The sequence below is a fragment of the Periplaneta americana genome, chromosome 1, assembly GCF_040183065.1.
Source record: "Periplaneta americana isolate PAMFEO1 chromosome 1, P.americana_PAMFEO1_priV1, whole genome shotgun sequence".
Lineage (NCBI taxonomy): Eukaryota > Metazoa > Arthropoda > Insecta > Blattodea > Blattidae > Periplaneta > Periplaneta americana.
Window position 1 is genome coordinate 98,002,045 of NC_091117.1, and position 19,111 is coordinate 98,021,155.

Below are 19,111 nucleotides of genomic sequence, written 5' to 3' on the forward strand. Positions count from 1 at the left end.
TTTATTGTTTAAGCAATATACTTTTTCAATATTCTGGTGTAATAATTGATGAATGTCAAATTGCCACCATTATGTTGACGAAGGTTATTTTTTATCCTGTATTGTTTTAGGGGTGAGGTTAAGTTAGCAGATTTTGGCCTGGCCCGTTTATATAGTGCAGAAGATCGTCAACGGCCATACACAAATAAGGTAATAACGTTATGGTATCGACCTCCTGAACTACTACTTGGTGAAGAGAGATATGGACCAGCAATTGATGTTTGGAGTTGTGGATGCATTCTTGGGGAACTCTTTTGGAAGAAACCACTGTTCCGGGTTAGTATTGTCATATTTGCAAGGTATTATTAATTCTTTTCATTGCTTTAATTGCTTTACATTTGTGTGTGATCATCCAGATGCATGTGCATATTGTGTGTGTGCGTGCGTGCATGCAGGCAGTTGACATATTGGCATTACAAACTTGCATGGTTGATAGAATTAATTCTTTACAAATACATTTTCTTATAAACTTCGTGAAAGGTATCTGAATGACAAGTGAATCAATAAATGAAATTGCATTGTTCACTTTCTAAAATAAAATATTCCAGATTTTCGTCCTTGCAACATATTAAACAGTTTCTTGGAGAATTTAAGCACAATAGAAATTGTGAAAAGCACAATGAAAACAGTAGGATCCATTACGTATTTTTTACTTCTAAGATTTTAATTACAATAGCAGCCTACAAATACTGAGTTTTTTTCGAACTTCTGTCACAGATTTTTTAAAATTACCTCAGTATTATATGCCTCTGCTATGACATTATGGTGGAAATACTGTGTTCCCACATAAATTGATCAGTTGAATAGAATTAATTAGACTTGTTCGGTTTGTGAAAATAATTAATTGAATACAACAAAATGAACAATAGTTCGGAAACAAAGCTTGCATACTTGTGTTTGAATTAATTTTATTATTTATAAGTCTGAATCCATCCTGTAATAATTGTGTCCAGAATATTAAGTTACATATTGTATACAGTCGAACCTCTGTACAACAAAAACTGATATAATGATAAACCCTGCTGCAATGATAAATTTGATTGATCCCGGCATAGTTCCTATATTTTCAATATGTTTTATCTATCATTACACCAATGGTCAAATTCTGGAAAAATCCCTATCAATCAGTCAATCTTTTTAATGTATTCAGCTCTTTGCTGACAACATAAAGTCCACTATAGTCCACTGTAGAAATCCCAATGCAATGATAAAACATTATAATCATTTATTAATTTACTTGGTTTTCATGTTCAGTCTTTCACTTTTATCTTGGTATCATTCTCTTAACGATTTTTCCCGTTTTTTCGACAACCCCCTTTCATACTTTTGTTGACAGATCTCGGCATTCGGTGCAAGGAGAGTGTTGCAATAGAACTGTACCTGCTACGCGTGACCCTTACTAGGATTTCCTTTATTGTTACTGCCACTGTTTTCTTGACAGCCTGGGGTGTTTCACATTCGAGTGTTACTTGTTAATGATGCCAGGTGTAACACGAAAACAAATAAGTTTGGTGACTAATTTAGTTGCATTTAGTGATTTAGGTAGGAGACTGAAGCAGATTGAAGTGGCCAAAAAGTATGGATTTGCACAGTCAACACCTGCAACACTCATAAAGAAATAGAGAACAGTGTTGCAAATAGTAAAATTAATTCTGAACATAAGTGGTTTAAAAACTGCGGCAGCAGATGATGTTGACACTGCTACCTTGAAATGGTTTAATGTCCCTATATACTGCCTCACCATCTGACTGTGCTCAAAACAATAAGAAACACATTTGTTGCTAAACAAAATCTCAAAACTGAAATATACAAAGTAAAAAAAAAAGGCCTGAATATTAAATGAATTTGTATGTCATGTAGGTTAATCAAATGGTGAGTAAATGTTATTTCATAGTGTGTAAAGTTTTTTACTTATTTCTGCTATATTCTCTTTCAGAACATATGGGCAAAATTTCATAATCCCTCATTAAAACAATAACCCTGATATAAGAATACAATTTTCCTAGTCACCAGAAAATTGCTGTACTGAGGTTCTACTGGCATTGTTTAAATTCAAATAATAATATTAACTAATTCTAAGCCATTCTAATTTTGATCCTCACAGAAACAATGGAAACTCTGTTCATTTGCAAACATAGATGGTGATAAGTGCTTATTCAGCACTCCTTGTAAGTGCCACGTGGTAAAGTATGGGGACTGTCGCATTAAAATGGTTCAAAAAACAGTTATGTAGATCAATATTATGAAGAACATGAATAATGAGTATTTTACCTTTTCATTACGTTATAATAGAGTTGCATAATTGTGTTTTGGCATAAGACAAAGCAGGAAGAACAATTCATGTCAACATGTCTTTGGTGCTGAGATAATCCCCAGTTTACATGGACATAAGCATTATTTTCTCTGTAGCAGCCAACTTTCATAATGGCTTTTCATATAACTCAGATCATTTACCTGTTTCGTGTTTTAGGCATGTGATAGTGTTCAGACTAAGCCACTAGATGTCACCATCAGCTTCTTTTACACCGAAAGTGGACATGTAGCGTTTTTCCCCCTCTTAGCCTTCAATTAATTGACTTATGCTGAAACTGATGTATATTTTCTAAAAAAAAAATGTACACTTTCTGTTTACGTTAAAATTACGTTACCTGTTACATTATGTACCCTGTGAATTTTGAGAGAATTTTCTTTTCAATGAAAATTTTCTTGATGCACACAGGAAGATCAAGTTGAGAATCCCGTGCTGATTTGTGAGTGCATGCATTTTCAGCTCCGTTTATTCTCATACAATTTATTTTCAAGATGTTGTATGATAATGATGTCTAATTGTAGAAAATATACATACTATTTATTGACAGATAAATTATTTGAATCTATCCTAATCTTCATTCTATGTCTGCTCATTTAATTTAGGGCTCTGCTGAGAGATGAGGACATTCACCAGTTCATGCTCTTTTTAGTCTCTTAAAATTTCTTATGTGTCTAATTTGGAAGGATCACACTTTCAAACATAAAAAATTTGGTTTATGAGCTTCAAACAAAGGAAATTCTTATTATCTGTACTTTTAATGTGTGTTTCCCTATTCCTACATTTTTGTCAAAAAATTTTTTTAATGTTTGACTTGTTTAATTGAAATAGTTCTGGTACTTGGATAACTTGAACTCATTTTGTATTTTGATTCTGAAGTAATATTGAACATTTACTTTAAATATTTCCATAAGTGCCAAAAATTTGTCTAGTTAAATCAATGTTGTTTTCCTTACTTGCCAAAAGTAAGTAAATATTCAGTACAGATTCATCACTTAGTTTGTATTACATTCAGACTAAAATAAGTAAGAGAGATATATACAGTTACAGTGCGTCACTCTTAGAGGGGGTGCTTTGGTGACGAATCATGTACCTTCCATTGCACAGTGGTCCATAACGCAAGTCTAGGGGACAAAATTAATAACTTCTCCTATTTAACAGATTTTTCATAAAACTTTATAAAGTACTTACAGGTAACACATTTGTTTTGTATACAAACTCTCATTACATTTGTGTAAAAGAAACTATCCCATTATAAGGGATGAATTTAGATAAAATTAATAACTTTTCTCCTATGTAACAGATTTTCATGGAACTTTGTACATACTGTAGTTACATGTAGCATATCTGTCTTGTATACAAAACCTTTATTACGTTTGTGTAAGAGAAACTGTCCCTTTACAGAGGGATACATTTGGACAAAGTTAATAACTTGGCTTCTATATAACAGATTTTCAGATATTAATGTATTGCTGTTTAGTAAGTTTATATTCTAAGAAAATGACAGTACTTCAGGGATATATGGTATTGGTGCCAAACATGGTGAAAAATGGGCTTTTTTATATTTTGTGGCCCTTTTCGGAATGATATCTCTTCTGTTTTTTTCTAACAGATGCTGCATGCCTATACTCCTTAATGAGAGCTGGCCTGCAAGGCGCACTTGTTTTGATCTCTCCTTCACCAGTGACTGTACTTAATCTACACCTTGTTTTTAAACTGCCTTCCGAAAATTATTTTCTTGGTCTTCAAACAGATAATGCAATAGGAGTATGCTGTGTGGTACCGGTACTATGTGAACGTAATAATCTCCTGGAAATGTATTTCTGAATTGAAACATTTTCAGTATTTAGCACAAATCTGTTACATTTTTTACCACATTGGTTCCAAAATATCTGAAACTCAGATCTCTGTTTTCGTAGTTTTTCTTGCAATAGTATCACTACAGTCCTGTTTGTTGTTGTGTTGTTTAGTCAACTGTCCGAAGACAGGACTGGACCTCACAAATGACACCAACAAGACATCACTCATGAGGCAACTAGGCCATGAGATAATGGGGTAGGGTGGCCAGTTCCTTTCCTCCTCCATTGCATACATTGCCGATTAGCTACATATTACATCAATCAGACTTCAGATGCATACAAACAATTGTTTTTCCTCTAAGACATATTGTCAAGTGAGATATACTGGCCAGTAATTACAGTTTTGTAATATTCTAATTTATCCTTCACATATTTACATAAATAATTCCTGTAAATCTTTTCTTCTGGAAGACTTACATATGAATCACCATTAGTAATTCGACTCCTGTTTGAGACATCATGTTTTCTATAAAAATAAAAAGTGAAGGACCTTACTAAATTTTTTATATAATAGTAAATAATAATAATTGTTTAGTATCTGTTATGAAAACATTCAAATCCATCTTGTTAAGCAAACAAATTTAACGTAAGAAATTTAACTTTATTTCAAGACTAATTCTGTGAGATTGACGGATAAAATTATTATAAATTAAGTTCAATTGTTTAATTTATTCAATGTCTTTAAATTGGCATACCGAGATTTTCTTTTCGAATAAGGCAAATCCTGGTTGCAGGATTTTTCTTTTGTTAATAGCTTTGGAAGAAATGACAAATATCTTAAAAAAGGTGTAAGAGGCGCACTTTGCGATTTAAGGCCTCTTATAGCTCATACATTTTTCTACAATGTGCAAAATTTTTATCGATATGTTCGGATATATATATATATTTTTTAAACTCTGTTTAAAGTTCTAGAATAAATATAATAATTGAATTTTCCCACTAACAAATTCCAGTTAGTATCACAGACACACAGCTCTCAGTATATGCATTATTATACAAAAAGTTACACATAAGGTACTTTTATCTTTAAAATCTAGTAGGATTAGGAGCTTCCTCTTGTTCACACTTCCTTGCAACAACTAATTAATCTTACAATAACAATAACAGTCTCACCCCAGATGTGAAGTCAGCATTTAAACATTTGACTTTGAGGCTCTGCCACACAGTATTATTTTAGAGTACTCTTTTTTAAAGACTGAATCATGATAGGGCGATATGTTTAGAGTAATATGAATCATTTTTACTTGTATCTTCAAGGTTGATCAAAATTATTTTTGTCCAGCTAGATTCGTGATTTGTACCACTATGCATTGGAAGGGGAAAACACTCTCAAGTGACAGTAATTTCTGTGAAAAATAAACGAAGATATGAAGTTATGTACTTTTTTAATGTATCAAAATGCTGTTCATGTGTAAGATTGATAAATAATTTAGTCTTTTCTTAAATATCCTTAGAAATTAGTGGGGTATTGATAACATTTGTAATGCATTTTTCTGAATTGTCTGCACAGAAATGTTTTTATTACTTCCAGTATTATTCAGATACATTGGAAGTTATTACTACCCATATGCAAATTACAGGAAATTCTTACATTAAATAATATATCAAAATCGTAGCTGAAACTAGGTCTCTTCAGCCTTGTTCTGGATGTAATATGCCTAAATCTAATATATTATAGTAATGAAAAGTATGGCTTAACATTGTGTGTTTTGTTGTAGGGCAATGTTGAGTTGATGCAGTTGGAAATTATTTCAAATTTGTGTGGCACACCAACACCAGCAGTATGGCCATCTGTAATCAAGTTGCCATTGTGGCACACATTGAAGCCTAAGAAACCTCATCGCCGACGACTGAGGGATGAATTTTCATTCATGCCTTCAACTGCATTAGATTTGTTGGACAAAATGTTGGAATTAGATCCAGAAAAAAGAATTACTGCAGAAGATGCTCTGAAATCAGCTTGGCTCAAGAATATATGCCCAGAAAAGTAAGTGTATAATAATAATAATAATAATAATAATAATAAATAGTAACAATAACATTATTTTTTGGGCAAAATGTTAGAATTATATTCCAAAAAGAGAATTACTGCAGAAGGTGCTCTGAAATCAACTGTGCTCAAGAATTCATGCTCTGAAAAGTGTGTATGTATGGATTTTTTCTACCTCTTGATTACCAGCAATTTGACAGTTGAAGAGCTCCCTCAAAGAACGTTGTATATCATATGCAAAAGCCGTTGATATACAACCTTCTTTGAGGGAGGTCTTCAGTTGTTGCTATAACTGTACACTGAAAGACTAAATAACGAAACTTGATAACCTATGTTTATGTTTATAAAAAATAATTAAGATATGAACATTTTTAACACAAATGTAATCACATATCAGTACAAGCATTATTGGTAGCTAAGAGTTTATCTTTAAAATATAGTGATTAACGAATTTGGATAGATTTTTGTAGAAAAGGAAATTGACTATTAGATGTAAATGTAAAATATGTATTGTTGATGGATGATTGTCGCTGTTTTCGTGATGGTTTGGCACTCTTTGATGACTTCATTTGTCTTGATTTATTTTGTAATGAAAAAAATTAACACTGTATGCAGTAAAAAATTGGTTTAGGGTTAATATCCATCACATAATCTTCACCAGTTTCACCTGAGATAGTTGTATCTTAGTATATGGCATCTGAACACTGAAAGAAAGTGTTCATACCCCATGAATTAATGGTACATGAAAGTTTTTCACTGATCACATCTTCAATCTTTCACAATACTGAATTAACACCTTGTGAAGGACATGTTAAGTACTGTACTCAGTTCTTAACGAAATGCTATAGCTCTTGATTATAGTAAATTTTACTGCCAGGTTATTTTTATTTGGTTTCTCACGCAGAGGTGTGAGATTCTTCACGTATTTAAGGTTGCCAGATCGTACCTTTTTCCCCATGTTATTTATTTATTTTTTTTTTACCTTAATATACGTTTCCTGTAATTGGAGGTTATCTACATTTTTTCTCAGTAATGTAATTATTATCAACATGAAGTCTATTAGGCTTTTATGCAGAGATTTATTTTTATAATGCTACATGTGTTTGAATTTTTAAAGACATTGTTGCAAAAAAAAAAAAACCTAGACCTAGTGGCTTGTTAAGAATAGTAATGACCTTATACTTTAAACAATCAATTGTGTTATATTATACTAAATCCCTGGGAAGTTCTCATACGTCTACCATACTTTTTGTGAAAATCTTCCTAAAACAAATCTGGCAACTCTACTTGTATTTGTCAATTTTGAATCATTTCAAACTATGTACAGTAGCGTGCAAATTAATCCGAACAATGTAATTACTTATGCAAAAACACTCATGGGATAAAAAAGGATCTAAGACATACCTCAGTAGTCTATGTGGCCTCCCTTGTTCCTAATAACAGCTCTGAGACGATTTGGCATGGATTCCACTAATTTCCCACAAATATTCTTCATTTCTTCATTGCGAAACCATACACCAATGAGGGCAGAAATCATCATCTCCTTTGTAGAACAATCCATTTTTTGCATTCTTCTTTTGCAAATTGACCACAAGTTCTCAATGGGGTTGATGTTGGGTGAGTTGCCTGGCCAGGGGAGTACCTGAAGATTCTTCTTGTTGAAGAATTTAGTAGTTTTTCGAGATGTATGGCATGGTGCCAGGTCTTGTTGGAACATACCTCTGCCATCCGGAAATGATTTTTGCAGCTGGGGTACGATTCTGGTTTCCAATAAGTGAATATATTTGTCAGAATTCATCATTCCCTTGATAGGTATTAATGCTCCAGACCCTTCATGTGTAAAACAACCCCAAATCATTACTTTAGGGGGGCATTTGGGTGCTTGTTGGAGATGAGCTGCTGTTACTTTTTCGGATCCTTTCCGTACGTAAGAAACACGGTGGCCGTGGACTTCGAAATGAGACTCATCGGAAAAAAGTACAGTCTTCCAGTTATTCACTGTCCAGTGTTGATGTAATTTTTCCCATATTAAGCGTTTTTTGCACATAACAGGGGTTAGTAGTTGCTTCTTAATAGGCTTACGAGCCCTTCGTCCAGCTTCCAAAAGCCTACGCCGCACTGTTGTGACGTGAATATTCGCCCCAGTGGTAGCCATTAACTCGTGGGTTAAGTTGACAGCAGTTAGTCTAGGATTTAATTTACTTTTCCTGACAATTAAACGATCATCTGCAGGTGAAGTCTTCCTTTTCCGGCCACAGTTTCCTTTTTTCTGGGTGTGATGGATCCAGTCTCCCTGTATCGTTTTATGATCGAATTAACAGTAGCCAAACCGATGTGACATTCTGCACAATTTGCCTCTGTGTCATAGAAGAATGCTCTGCTAATGTTATAATTTTAGACCGTTTTCGTGGAGTTGTATCCATTTGTGAAGACGACAGAATGTATACAGGATTGCAGTATTAAGTCTTCAACACAACTGAAATGCTTATAAGTACAAAACGACAGGCAAAATGCAGGGGCGAATTTTGCGGGCTACCGGCGGTAGCCCAAGGAAATTACAAAAGAAAAAGTTTATAATATAACATAATGTAATAATTTTGTATTATTAGTTTTACCATAGTAATTAAAATTAAAGTAATTGTTAGATATATTTTGTGTAATAATAGGGTTAGCGGTAGCCCAAACCCTTTAACCAGTATACGCCACTGGCAAAATGTCACATATTATAAAAAAAATAACGACAGACCTTCAACAATGGAATTACACGTACTACAGATGCCAATTAAAGCGGTATGAGCAGCTGTGAGGCCAACAATGACAGAAAATGTAAAAATATGTCATTTTCGGATTAATTTGCACGCTACTGTATCTACGAACTCGTCTCTTTGAGTGCCCTGGTCTGTTTTGTTCTCGTGACTGTTATAATGTCTAGACACACAAGCCACGTACATGATTCAATAAGGTCTTTACCTAAGAAATCAAGATGTGGGACAATCATACAATTGTTTTATATTATAATAATAATAGAGCATATAACAACACAATAAATGCAATGAAGGACATATGGTTGTGGTCCCCAAGTATTTCCAAAGACTAGTCCACAAACCAAAAGGCAGCAGTTGTATTTTTGGTACAATGGTCTATGAGAATTTTAAAAATCAGTTGGACATCTAGGATTACTCTCAAATATATAACTGACTTGTTTAATACTTTACTGGGTCTTTGCCAAGAATTATGGTCTGAATAAATTATAAGATAGTTGATAGCTGTCCTAACCAGGGTTTAATAATCAGCCTCCTAATCAATTCTAAATGAATATTTATATTTAATTCAATTTTTTCTTTAATAGAAACCCTAGTTAGGGAGGCTATTATTGAGACATTTATTGGAAATACAACAAACGATTTAGGCTACAAGACAAATTACATTTTATAAAGAACATAAGTGATGATTAATTATGCTAATCGATGACTTCAGTGCAGTGGAGGATATCATGTCCAGAGTTCTGTCAGGAACTTTTAATTTTTGGTAGACTTCTAAGGACTCCCGTGGGATTGTGCCTCTAGCCCCAATCATAATTCCTATAACGTCCCATGTCTTGATGTTATATTTGGTCCCCAAATCGCTGCAGCATGGCAGATAAATTGCCTGTTTTTCTTTGCAGACTTCTCTAGGTTGTTCCTCGCTGTTTTCAAAACAGACTGTGGGATCGAGAATGAGTCCACGATTTTTTTTTGGTTTATAATAATGATATCTGCTTTTCGAGTTGAACCGTTATTAACTGAATTATACGTAGGTTCTACTATATTCTCAAGTTATGTTTACATCTCTATTGTAACATCCTCATCTATTATTTCATTATCATTTATATTTACCCACTGAAAATCAACAGTTAAGACAATTTTTTTTTTCCATAGGTAGTTTTTCTTGACTGTGCAAAAGGCTTATCTGCTGGCATGTATGAGTTCCCTTTTACCTGGAAGAATCATTCCACTCTTAAACCAATGCATTTGTACAGAACATAAAACGATTGCAGTAGTTCTTATTTTGTGATGAATAGCTGTCAGAGAATAATGAATTGTATCAATATTACGGTATTACACAATGGTTACAAAATCTTAGAAAAAATCCCAAAGACATTAACTTATTTCAGTCTGACCTCTATGCCTTGGTTGCCTGATCATCGATAAAAATGAGTGATATTTGAGGAAATATTTTTTACTATTCCTAACAGTCATTATTCCAAAAATATAATACCATATCTGCATAGAGCAATATGTCAGTTTAGTACTTGTTTTGGGTAATTGTTGGTTCTGCATTAGATCATAGCTGTTTGCAGTCACTGTCAAACTACTGGCATTACAAAAAGCATTGTCATATAAGCAAGTTTCATTTGGTTGAACATTGGATTTTTGACTATATTTTTTCATTTTTGTAACATTTTCTCTTCCACCTATTTGGCTTCAAATGCTTTCTTTCTTGATCTACTATTTTCTGAATTCATCAGATAGATCCGAATCCATTTATTGCTACTTTTTACATTTACAACATCATGTCGAAGAATTAGCTTTGTAAATGGCTATCCTGTCCTACACCAACTGCTATCATACATCATGTGACTTTAAAAGCAGATAATTGACTGAACAAATGTGGTATCTTTTGGCAGAGAAATCAGCTAGGATTGGATACTTAATGCCATGAAGGCTAGATTTCAAGATATAATTTAACGTGAATATGGTAACTTTTAGCAACTTTTTCTTTCACCACATTATAGAGTGTGGTTCTGAGAAATGATGCCATCTGTTATATCATTTTCGAATTTTTTGGAGTCAGTACATTTTGGAAATGAGCTTCTCATAATGTTCACTGTATGCTAAGTAAACTATAACCAAAATGCATTCTCTTAACCTGAATTATTGAGGATAGTGGTAACAGACACAATAGAATATCTAAAATGGAATTGAAGTTGTAGAATCTTTTAATAAGAAATAAATGTAAAAGAGATCATTTTATTTTATTTTCCATTAGCAACTGAATTAATCGGCTAGCTGCAGTTATATGTTAGCAATTTAAATCTATTAATTAAACTGACAAGTACAATACAGATAGTTACCTGTTGTCCCTCATCTCAACACTCCTCCCAACTCTAAAGTAACTCACATATAGAATTTGTATCTCCAGTCTTATGGGGATAGTGTTATTTGAAAGTATTTTTGTGATGTTACAATTACACTTTTTCTTGGTGATTATACTTCTTAGATTCATTAAAACCGAGATTGAGAGTTCACTAAAAGCGAATATTTTAGTGTATATTTGTAATGTATGTGGATCAGGACCCAATAATTTAAGTTCACTGTAGCCAAATGTGTATTACAACCGAGCTCACTAAATCCAGAGTTTACTGTACATGTATATACTTGAACTGAACTGTTACATGTATAAATGAAGTCAATTATAATTTATATTTGTTAAAAAATTGTGACAATAACTTCAATGCATCCATAACAGAAGCTTGAGAATGAACCATGAAGATAAATTATTAAGATATATATAATATTTAAATGATTCATAGGCCTACTCTAAAACAAGTCTCATGCATGTAAGTCACAATTCCAATAATAAATAAAATGTAAGATCTGCGGTGCAAGACTCCTTTGAGAGTTCCTTTGAGATTATATTGTGCCTCTTTTATATATATATATATATATATATATATATATATATATATATATATATATATATAATAATAATAATAATAATAATAATAATAATGGCTTTATTTAACCTGGCAGAGTTAAGGCCTTAAGGCCTTCTCTTACACTCAACCAGGATTAAAACTTGCTTACACATTTGAACATAAAACTTGATCAGAATTAAGTAATTACATATAATAATAATAATGGCTTTATTTAACCTAGCAGAGTTAAGGCCTTAAGGCCTTCTCTTACACTCAACCAGGATTAAAACTTGCTTACACATTTGAACATAAAACTTGATCAGAATTAAGTAATTATATACTGATTACATAATGAGATCAAAAGAGGTAGTTACATAAAATTTACCTCATAAAATAAAAATAAACATAGTGAAATACATATTAATTTGTTAGAATCAAATGCGAATCACATAAAAACAGAAGCCATAATTCAATAAAAAAGAAAAATGTACACAGTAAAAATAAAAATAAACACATTAGTATATATATTAATATTAGATTACAATTAAGTAGGACTTACATAATTAAATCAGAAGCCGACAATTGAATAAAATGTACACAAAAAAAAAAATAGATTAATAATAAAGAAAAACAACACAGTGGGATACATATTGGCGTTAAGTGATAAATAAACACGATTTAGATAATAAAAATAAGAAAAAAATAATAATAATAGCCCTAAATACAGTGGAACACATTTGCAACACGTTAGGTCTGGCAACTTATCATAAGATACTTTTCTAATTTACATTTAAAGGAAATTAAAGTTCGGCAGCCCTTGACTTCAGGCGGCAGAGAATTCCAGTGACGAGAAGTAGCAACAATGAAAGATGAAGAATAAAGAGATGATGTGTGCAGTGGTATTTCTAGCGTGCTGTCATATTGTGACTGAATATTTAAGTTATGATACTGAGAAAGACTGTGGAATTGGACAGATAAGTAAGAGGGAGTAGAGGTATGCAAAATTCGGTATAAGAGAGAAAGGGAATGTAACTTTCTCCTCTCATTTAACCTGAGCCACAATAATTTATCGAAAGAAGGCGAAATGTGATCGTAGTAGTGGACATTACAAATGAAACGAACACACGCATTATGATGCATTCCAGAAAATAAAAGGTCACCTTATTTGAATGTATATTAATTAATTCATTTATATATGTATTTTGAATAATCATTCAAGAACAAAATTTATCTTAGATTGTAAGATATACATACAGGGTGGAAGTGATATAACCCTACACATTACATGAAAATAAACAAAAAAATCTATTACACGTCTTGAGATTAAGTGTATGTTAATTGAATAATTGTGTCGAAAGTTTAAACTCTCTAGCAACGTCGCAGTGCCCAAAATTCCACATGGAGTCATTGAACTCATCCAGCGTGAGATGTAAACAAAGGCTACATATTGCAAAATCAAACAACTGCTCCAGCCCAGGCTTTCCTGGACCAAATTTAAAATCTCTTCTTCCCTGTCAACAATTTCATCAGGTCGTTGTCGACCCCAATTGTGAAATATTGGAATTACACTGCTGTTGTCATGGACCAGCTAGCAGACGGTGATGAATAGCTCGGAATGAATAAATGAATGATATAGCCATGGTATCCCATGTTGGGCAAAGGCCTCCTGTGCTGGGGATAGGACCCGCTTTACAGGGTGGTTTGTGAGTACTCGCTTGGTGAACCAATCCAGGCAAGTTGTAGATACTGTTGTGGAACTGTTATTAACCCTGTTTAACTTTAATAGTCTCATCACTTTGTTCTTTGGTCCTTTTATACACTGTCCACGTATTACTAACACCAGCACTTTCACAAACACTGAGATTACTATTTACAATATTTTAACTAGCACTTCCATGAACACTGACTTTACTATTTACAATATTTTAATTGACATTTTCACAAACAGTGAATATACTATTTACAATATTTTTACACGTATGTTTGCTATTTTAAACTAACATACAAAATCACTGAGTTCACTATTTGTAATATTTAATATCCTTCCAGAAACTTTTCACACGACTTTTAGCAACTTGATTCTTTACAATTCAATTTTGCAAGAGTTTGCAAGAATAACGTGATTTGTAACAATTCTTGTGGTAAGTGCGTAAAAAATGTAATTTTGTAGTTAAAAATTGAAAGAAATTTATGTATGAAGCTACTATGGAATTAACTATACATTTTTAGCTTCAGAATACTAACCAATTAAAGAAGTTATACTTCTGAATAGTTCATTCTCTAATTGTAATATTCTTTTACCCTTAAAACTAAAGAAAAAAGTTATTTTTTTTTTTTTCAAATTAGTGCAACTCTGAAAATATTGAGAATAGGACCCTTGTTTATATGACATTTTTTGCTCAAAATATCTTTACTTTTAGACTTTATTCTTCTTCTTATTATTATTATTATTATTATTATTATTATTATTATTAGAAATGATATAATTTATAACAGTAATATAATTCACAGCATCACATGATGAACTAAATTCTTAAGAAACATGTTATGAGAAAGTGTGGGATAACTTCGTGACACTTTTGTTATTTGACCATGATTTTTTTTTTTGTAGAATGCCTCCACCAGAACTGCCAACATGGCAAGATTGTCATGAATTATGGAGTAAGAAGCGCCGTCGGCAGTTAAAAGAACAACAAGAATCTCTTCAGAACCTTCCTCCTGGTAAACCTACATTGCTCAAAGACAAATCAGCTTCGAACAAAGCATTTGATGAAGGAATGGATATGGGAGGGTGAGTGCAGTGATCAATTTATATCTTTATTTTCATTTCAAATTAATCATCCACTTGATTATTGATATATGTTCTTAAAAAGACGAAAATGTGATTATACAAATTTAATATAGCAGAATCATTGTTAGGGAAATTAGTATAAGTTAACAAATTCTACAAATATTGTTCAGTGCAGAATACAGTGTTGCAATGTTTAATAATTAAAATAATTCCATTGTCGGCAAATATATTAATAGTACGATTGCTTTAAGAGCCATTATACATTTTTGAAAACATTTACAGTTTTTTTTTTTTTTTTTTTTTTTTTTTCATTTCAAATTGTAATTGGTAAAACTATTGTAAGATTGATGGGAGCAAACGGAATTGTGTTCAATTTATGTAGAGATACATTGTCTTCCTCTTTCGCACTTCAAACTCATGTGAAGCATAAATATAAAGGATAGAGGAGACACATATGTTTATGTGGTTGATTTTCACGTAATTTAAGTATTAATTATTCCTTTCATAGGAAATCTAGAATGAACAGAGAGGAAAATCAGGACAAACATTTTTATAAGAGATTTCTTGGCACAAAACATAATGTTAAATAATTGTGTTCAGGAAAAGTTGCTGGATTCACTGATGATAAAACAATATTAAGTATCCATAATTTATAAAAGTGAAAGGGGATTAATATGTTAGAAGAAAATCCACAAACTATTAGGGAAAACACGGGAATTTTACTTAAAGCAAGTAAAGAGATAGGTGAAAGTAAATCCCGAAAAGACAAAGTATATGATTATGTCTCGTGACCAGAACATAGTACGAAATGAAAAATATAAAAATTAGAAATCGTTTGAAAAGGTGGAAAAGTTCAGATAACAACAGCAACAGTAACAAATAGAAATGACACTCAGGAGGAAATTAAATGCAGAATAATGGGAAATGCATGTTATTATTTGGTTGAGAAGCTTTTGTCATCCAGTCTGCTCTCAGAAAACCTGAAAGTTAGAATTTATAAAACAGTTGTATTACCGGTTGTTCTGTATGGTTGTGAAACTTGAACTCTCACTTTGGAAAACGAACAGAGGTTAAGTGTGTGCGAGAATAAGGTAGATACTTAGAAAAATATTTGGGGCTAAGATGAAGTTACAGGAGAATGGAGGAAGTTACACAACATAGAACTGCACACATTGTATTCTTCACCTGACATAATTAGCAATATTAAATCCAGACGTTTGAGATGGGCAGGGCATATAGCATGTATGGGCGAATTCAGAAATGCATATAGAGTGTTAGTTGGAAGGCTGGAGAGAATAAGACCTTTGGGGAGGCCGAGATGTAGATGGAAAGATAATATAAAAATGGATTTGAGGGAGGTGGGATATGATGGTAGAGACTGGATTAATATTGCTCAGGATAGGGACTGGTGATGGGCTTATGTGAAGGTGGCACTGAACCTCCGGGTTCCTTAAAAGCCATAAGTAAGTACATAAGTGGGAAAGGAAAGAGTTTAATACACTTCGAAACAGTTGTTTGCTGCATTCTAGTACAACCATGTGGCTAAATTATCATTGATTAAATAATATTGTCGTCTATGCTTCTGAGATGAGAGAAAATTTAGAACATGCCTAATTCATAGAAAATGTGAACCAAACCTTCAGTGAAATTGCAGAAGACAAATGTTACTGATGTAGGAAAAATGCAATTAAGCTGTAATAGAGCATAAATTCTTTAAGTTCATACTGACTTTTGTTAGAAGTGATGAACATCTCCCTTCCATTCATATCTTAGGCTACTTATTGTCATTAACTTGTTTATATTTAGAAGTTTTTGTACATGTCAGGAATAAAATTCTTGTCAGCAAATAAGTTTTTACAAAAATAGCTTAAACATCATATGTACGAAATGTACACTATGTTGTAAGTGTAGGTTCGAAATATATAGGGTATTGATAGAAGATAGATTCTCGTAAATAAGAAAACACATTTGCAATATGTTTAGAAACTGAAAGGAAATAGAATGTAGTCATTATTATTTGAGTCTGATAGATTGCACAACCTTACTCTATTATTGTTTTTCTCCCATGGTAAAATACTTACCCCTCTGTGTGTCAATTCACGATATGGATTTTTGGAGCAATAATATATATGTATTGTTATAATAAAGTGTGAATGTGTTTCCCCCCTCCCCTTTTTGTACTAATGGTGGGCACTTGACTTGCGTCATATTGTGCAAGAATAACAGTTACTGTAATGTATACGTCATTCACATATTATGCTGACCGATATGTGACCTATTTCAGACACATACAGGTACACACACGCATATGCACATATACATACAATTTTATGTTTTTATTATTTTTTCGACACTATATCCCAAAACATTTAGCAATATGTTATGATTTTATGATAGAAATGACAAGTGTAATTAACATATCACTACAATTTCATACAGTTTAATTTAGTTTATAATTGTACCATCTCTGAAATACTTTTGTAGAGACTGATTTTCCTCTCTTTCATTTTCCTTGGTGGACACATTGAGTTTAATGTTAACTTTTATTTGGACAATATTTCTTTCAGTTCTAATTTTTCTCTCTTTAGTTTTTGTAATTATTTGTCACTGACAAACTGAGAATCTGTTGGCTAATTGCTTGCAGATCTCCCCACTGCACTCCTAAGAAGCAGGCCTTGTCTGAAAGGTAATTGTTGCAGAATTCTTTATTTAAAAAAGCAATAGCAAAATTGTGACGTTGGGGACATTGCCTTGGAAGTGGTGTAGGGTTTTTTGAATCTATTATGTGTGGGTTTTTCATTATTACCTATCAGGTGGTTTGCCTACTGGTTTGTTACGTCAGTAAATGTACGAAGTAAAATAGTAGTAGGCATATGTTACATATACAGGTTTTTGAAAAGAAAATACTTTATAAAGAGACAGTATATTAAATTTAATTTGTCTATATCACTTTCCAAATAGCTCTTAGTTTCGTTTAAATTTCTCATTTCCTGTAGTACTTCTTACCACTTTTGTACTGGCATATATACGTAACTATTACAACCTAACAGTAACTTGTAACTTACCCGTGAGACTTGTGATACTCTGCTTTATTATTGAAAGTGATACATTTTTTTAGTAGTGTAGTTAGTTGTGAAAAGTGAGCACATACTATCAAAATATTTACGATTATATTTATTGTCTGTTTTAACTATGTGTATTGAACATAAGTAACTTGTTAAATATGACGCTTTTACATGCCAGAGGATATGTTGTGCTGCTCAATCATTATCAGTGATAGAATTGATAGAATATTTACCATACTTGTTAGATTCTGGGTTTACAAATTAATATCTGATTGATGGTAATGCATTTTTAAGGGCGATGAAACCTATTAACATGCTTCTTCTTTTGGAATGGAAGCAAATTTAGATCCTTAAAGCCTGATTCAGACGAGTTGTGACTTGACAGTCAAGCAGAATGTGAGTTGCTGACTCATCAACTTTTATGTCCACTTTCCCATCACATCAACTTGAATCCACTACTAGGATTTGTAATTCGAAATTATTCACGCAACCATCTATTTTTAGGATGAAAGAGTAATGGAACGGAGAAAAATTCTCTCCGACGCCGGGATTTGAACCCAGGTTTTCAGCTCTACGTGCTGATGCTTTATCCACTAAGCCATACCGGATACCCACCCCGCGTCGGACAGAATTGTCTCAGATTAAGTTCCAACTCTTGGCTTCCCTCTAGTGGCCGCCCTCTGCACTATGTCATAGATGTCGTGATTTAAGACGGTGCTTATTCCGTCGGATCCCGGCCAACTAGTCACTCACGAGTGCACCTCAGCACATGTGTGGACTTCAGTCCTGCGTTCATAGACATTTATGACGTTGTGCAGAGGGGGGCCACTAGAGGGAACCCAAGAGTTGGAACTTAATCTGAGACAATTCTGTCCTACGCCGGGATGGGTATCTGGTGTGGCTTAGTGGATAAAGCATCAGCACGTAGAGCTGAAAACCCGGGTTCAAATCCCGGCGCCGGAGAGAATTTTTCTCCGTTCCATTACTCTTTCATCGTATGATGACGCAGAATATCTGCATGGAAATATCATATGTACTTCGGTACATTAAAATAATATATATCTATTTTTAGGTTAAATCTACTTTATAATCACCTGGTTAGAAGCAAGTTGGAATATGTTGCAATAATTAAAATCCTCGCTGCAAAAACGTTTATTCAATTCAGTTGATTCAGAATAAAATCCTTAGGTTCCTATTATTATAAAACATTCAAAATATCTTGTCCATTCTAGTTCCCAACTAGATTATTGAGATCGATTTTGGTTTTGCATATGCTCAATGACAGAAGAATCACTTACCATATTCGATATTATTTCTAAGAAAATTATTAACAATTAATATTGATTCTGCTAAAATACTCAAACTGATTCCATTTTATAGCC

At 32.8% G+C, this 19,111-nt stretch overlaps 1 protein-coding gene across 7 annotated transcripts in view; it reads left to right on the forward strand.

The window, feature by feature from the left end:
- Cdk12 (Cyclin-dependent kinase 12) overlaps nucleotides 1-19,111 on the forward strand; it is a 155,328-nt gene that overhangs the window by 74,429 nt on the left and 61,788 nt on the right. For 6 of the 7 annotated variants that reach the window (XM_069824567.1, XM_069824546.1, XM_069824529.1 and 3 more), the window contains 4 exons: nucleotides 111-315; nucleotides 5,925-6,193; nucleotides 14,485-14,664; nucleotides 17,309-17,350. In XM_069824567.1, coding sequence (XP_069680668.1) covers nucleotides 111-315; nucleotides 5,925-6,193; nucleotides 14,485-14,664; nucleotides 17,309-17,350 — 696 coding nt within the window. The remainder of the gene's footprint in view (nucleotides 1-110; nucleotides 316-5,924; nucleotides 6,194-14,484; nucleotides 14,665-17,308; nucleotides 17,351-19,111) is intronic. The other variant, XM_069824558.1, reaches the window with a different exon arrangement.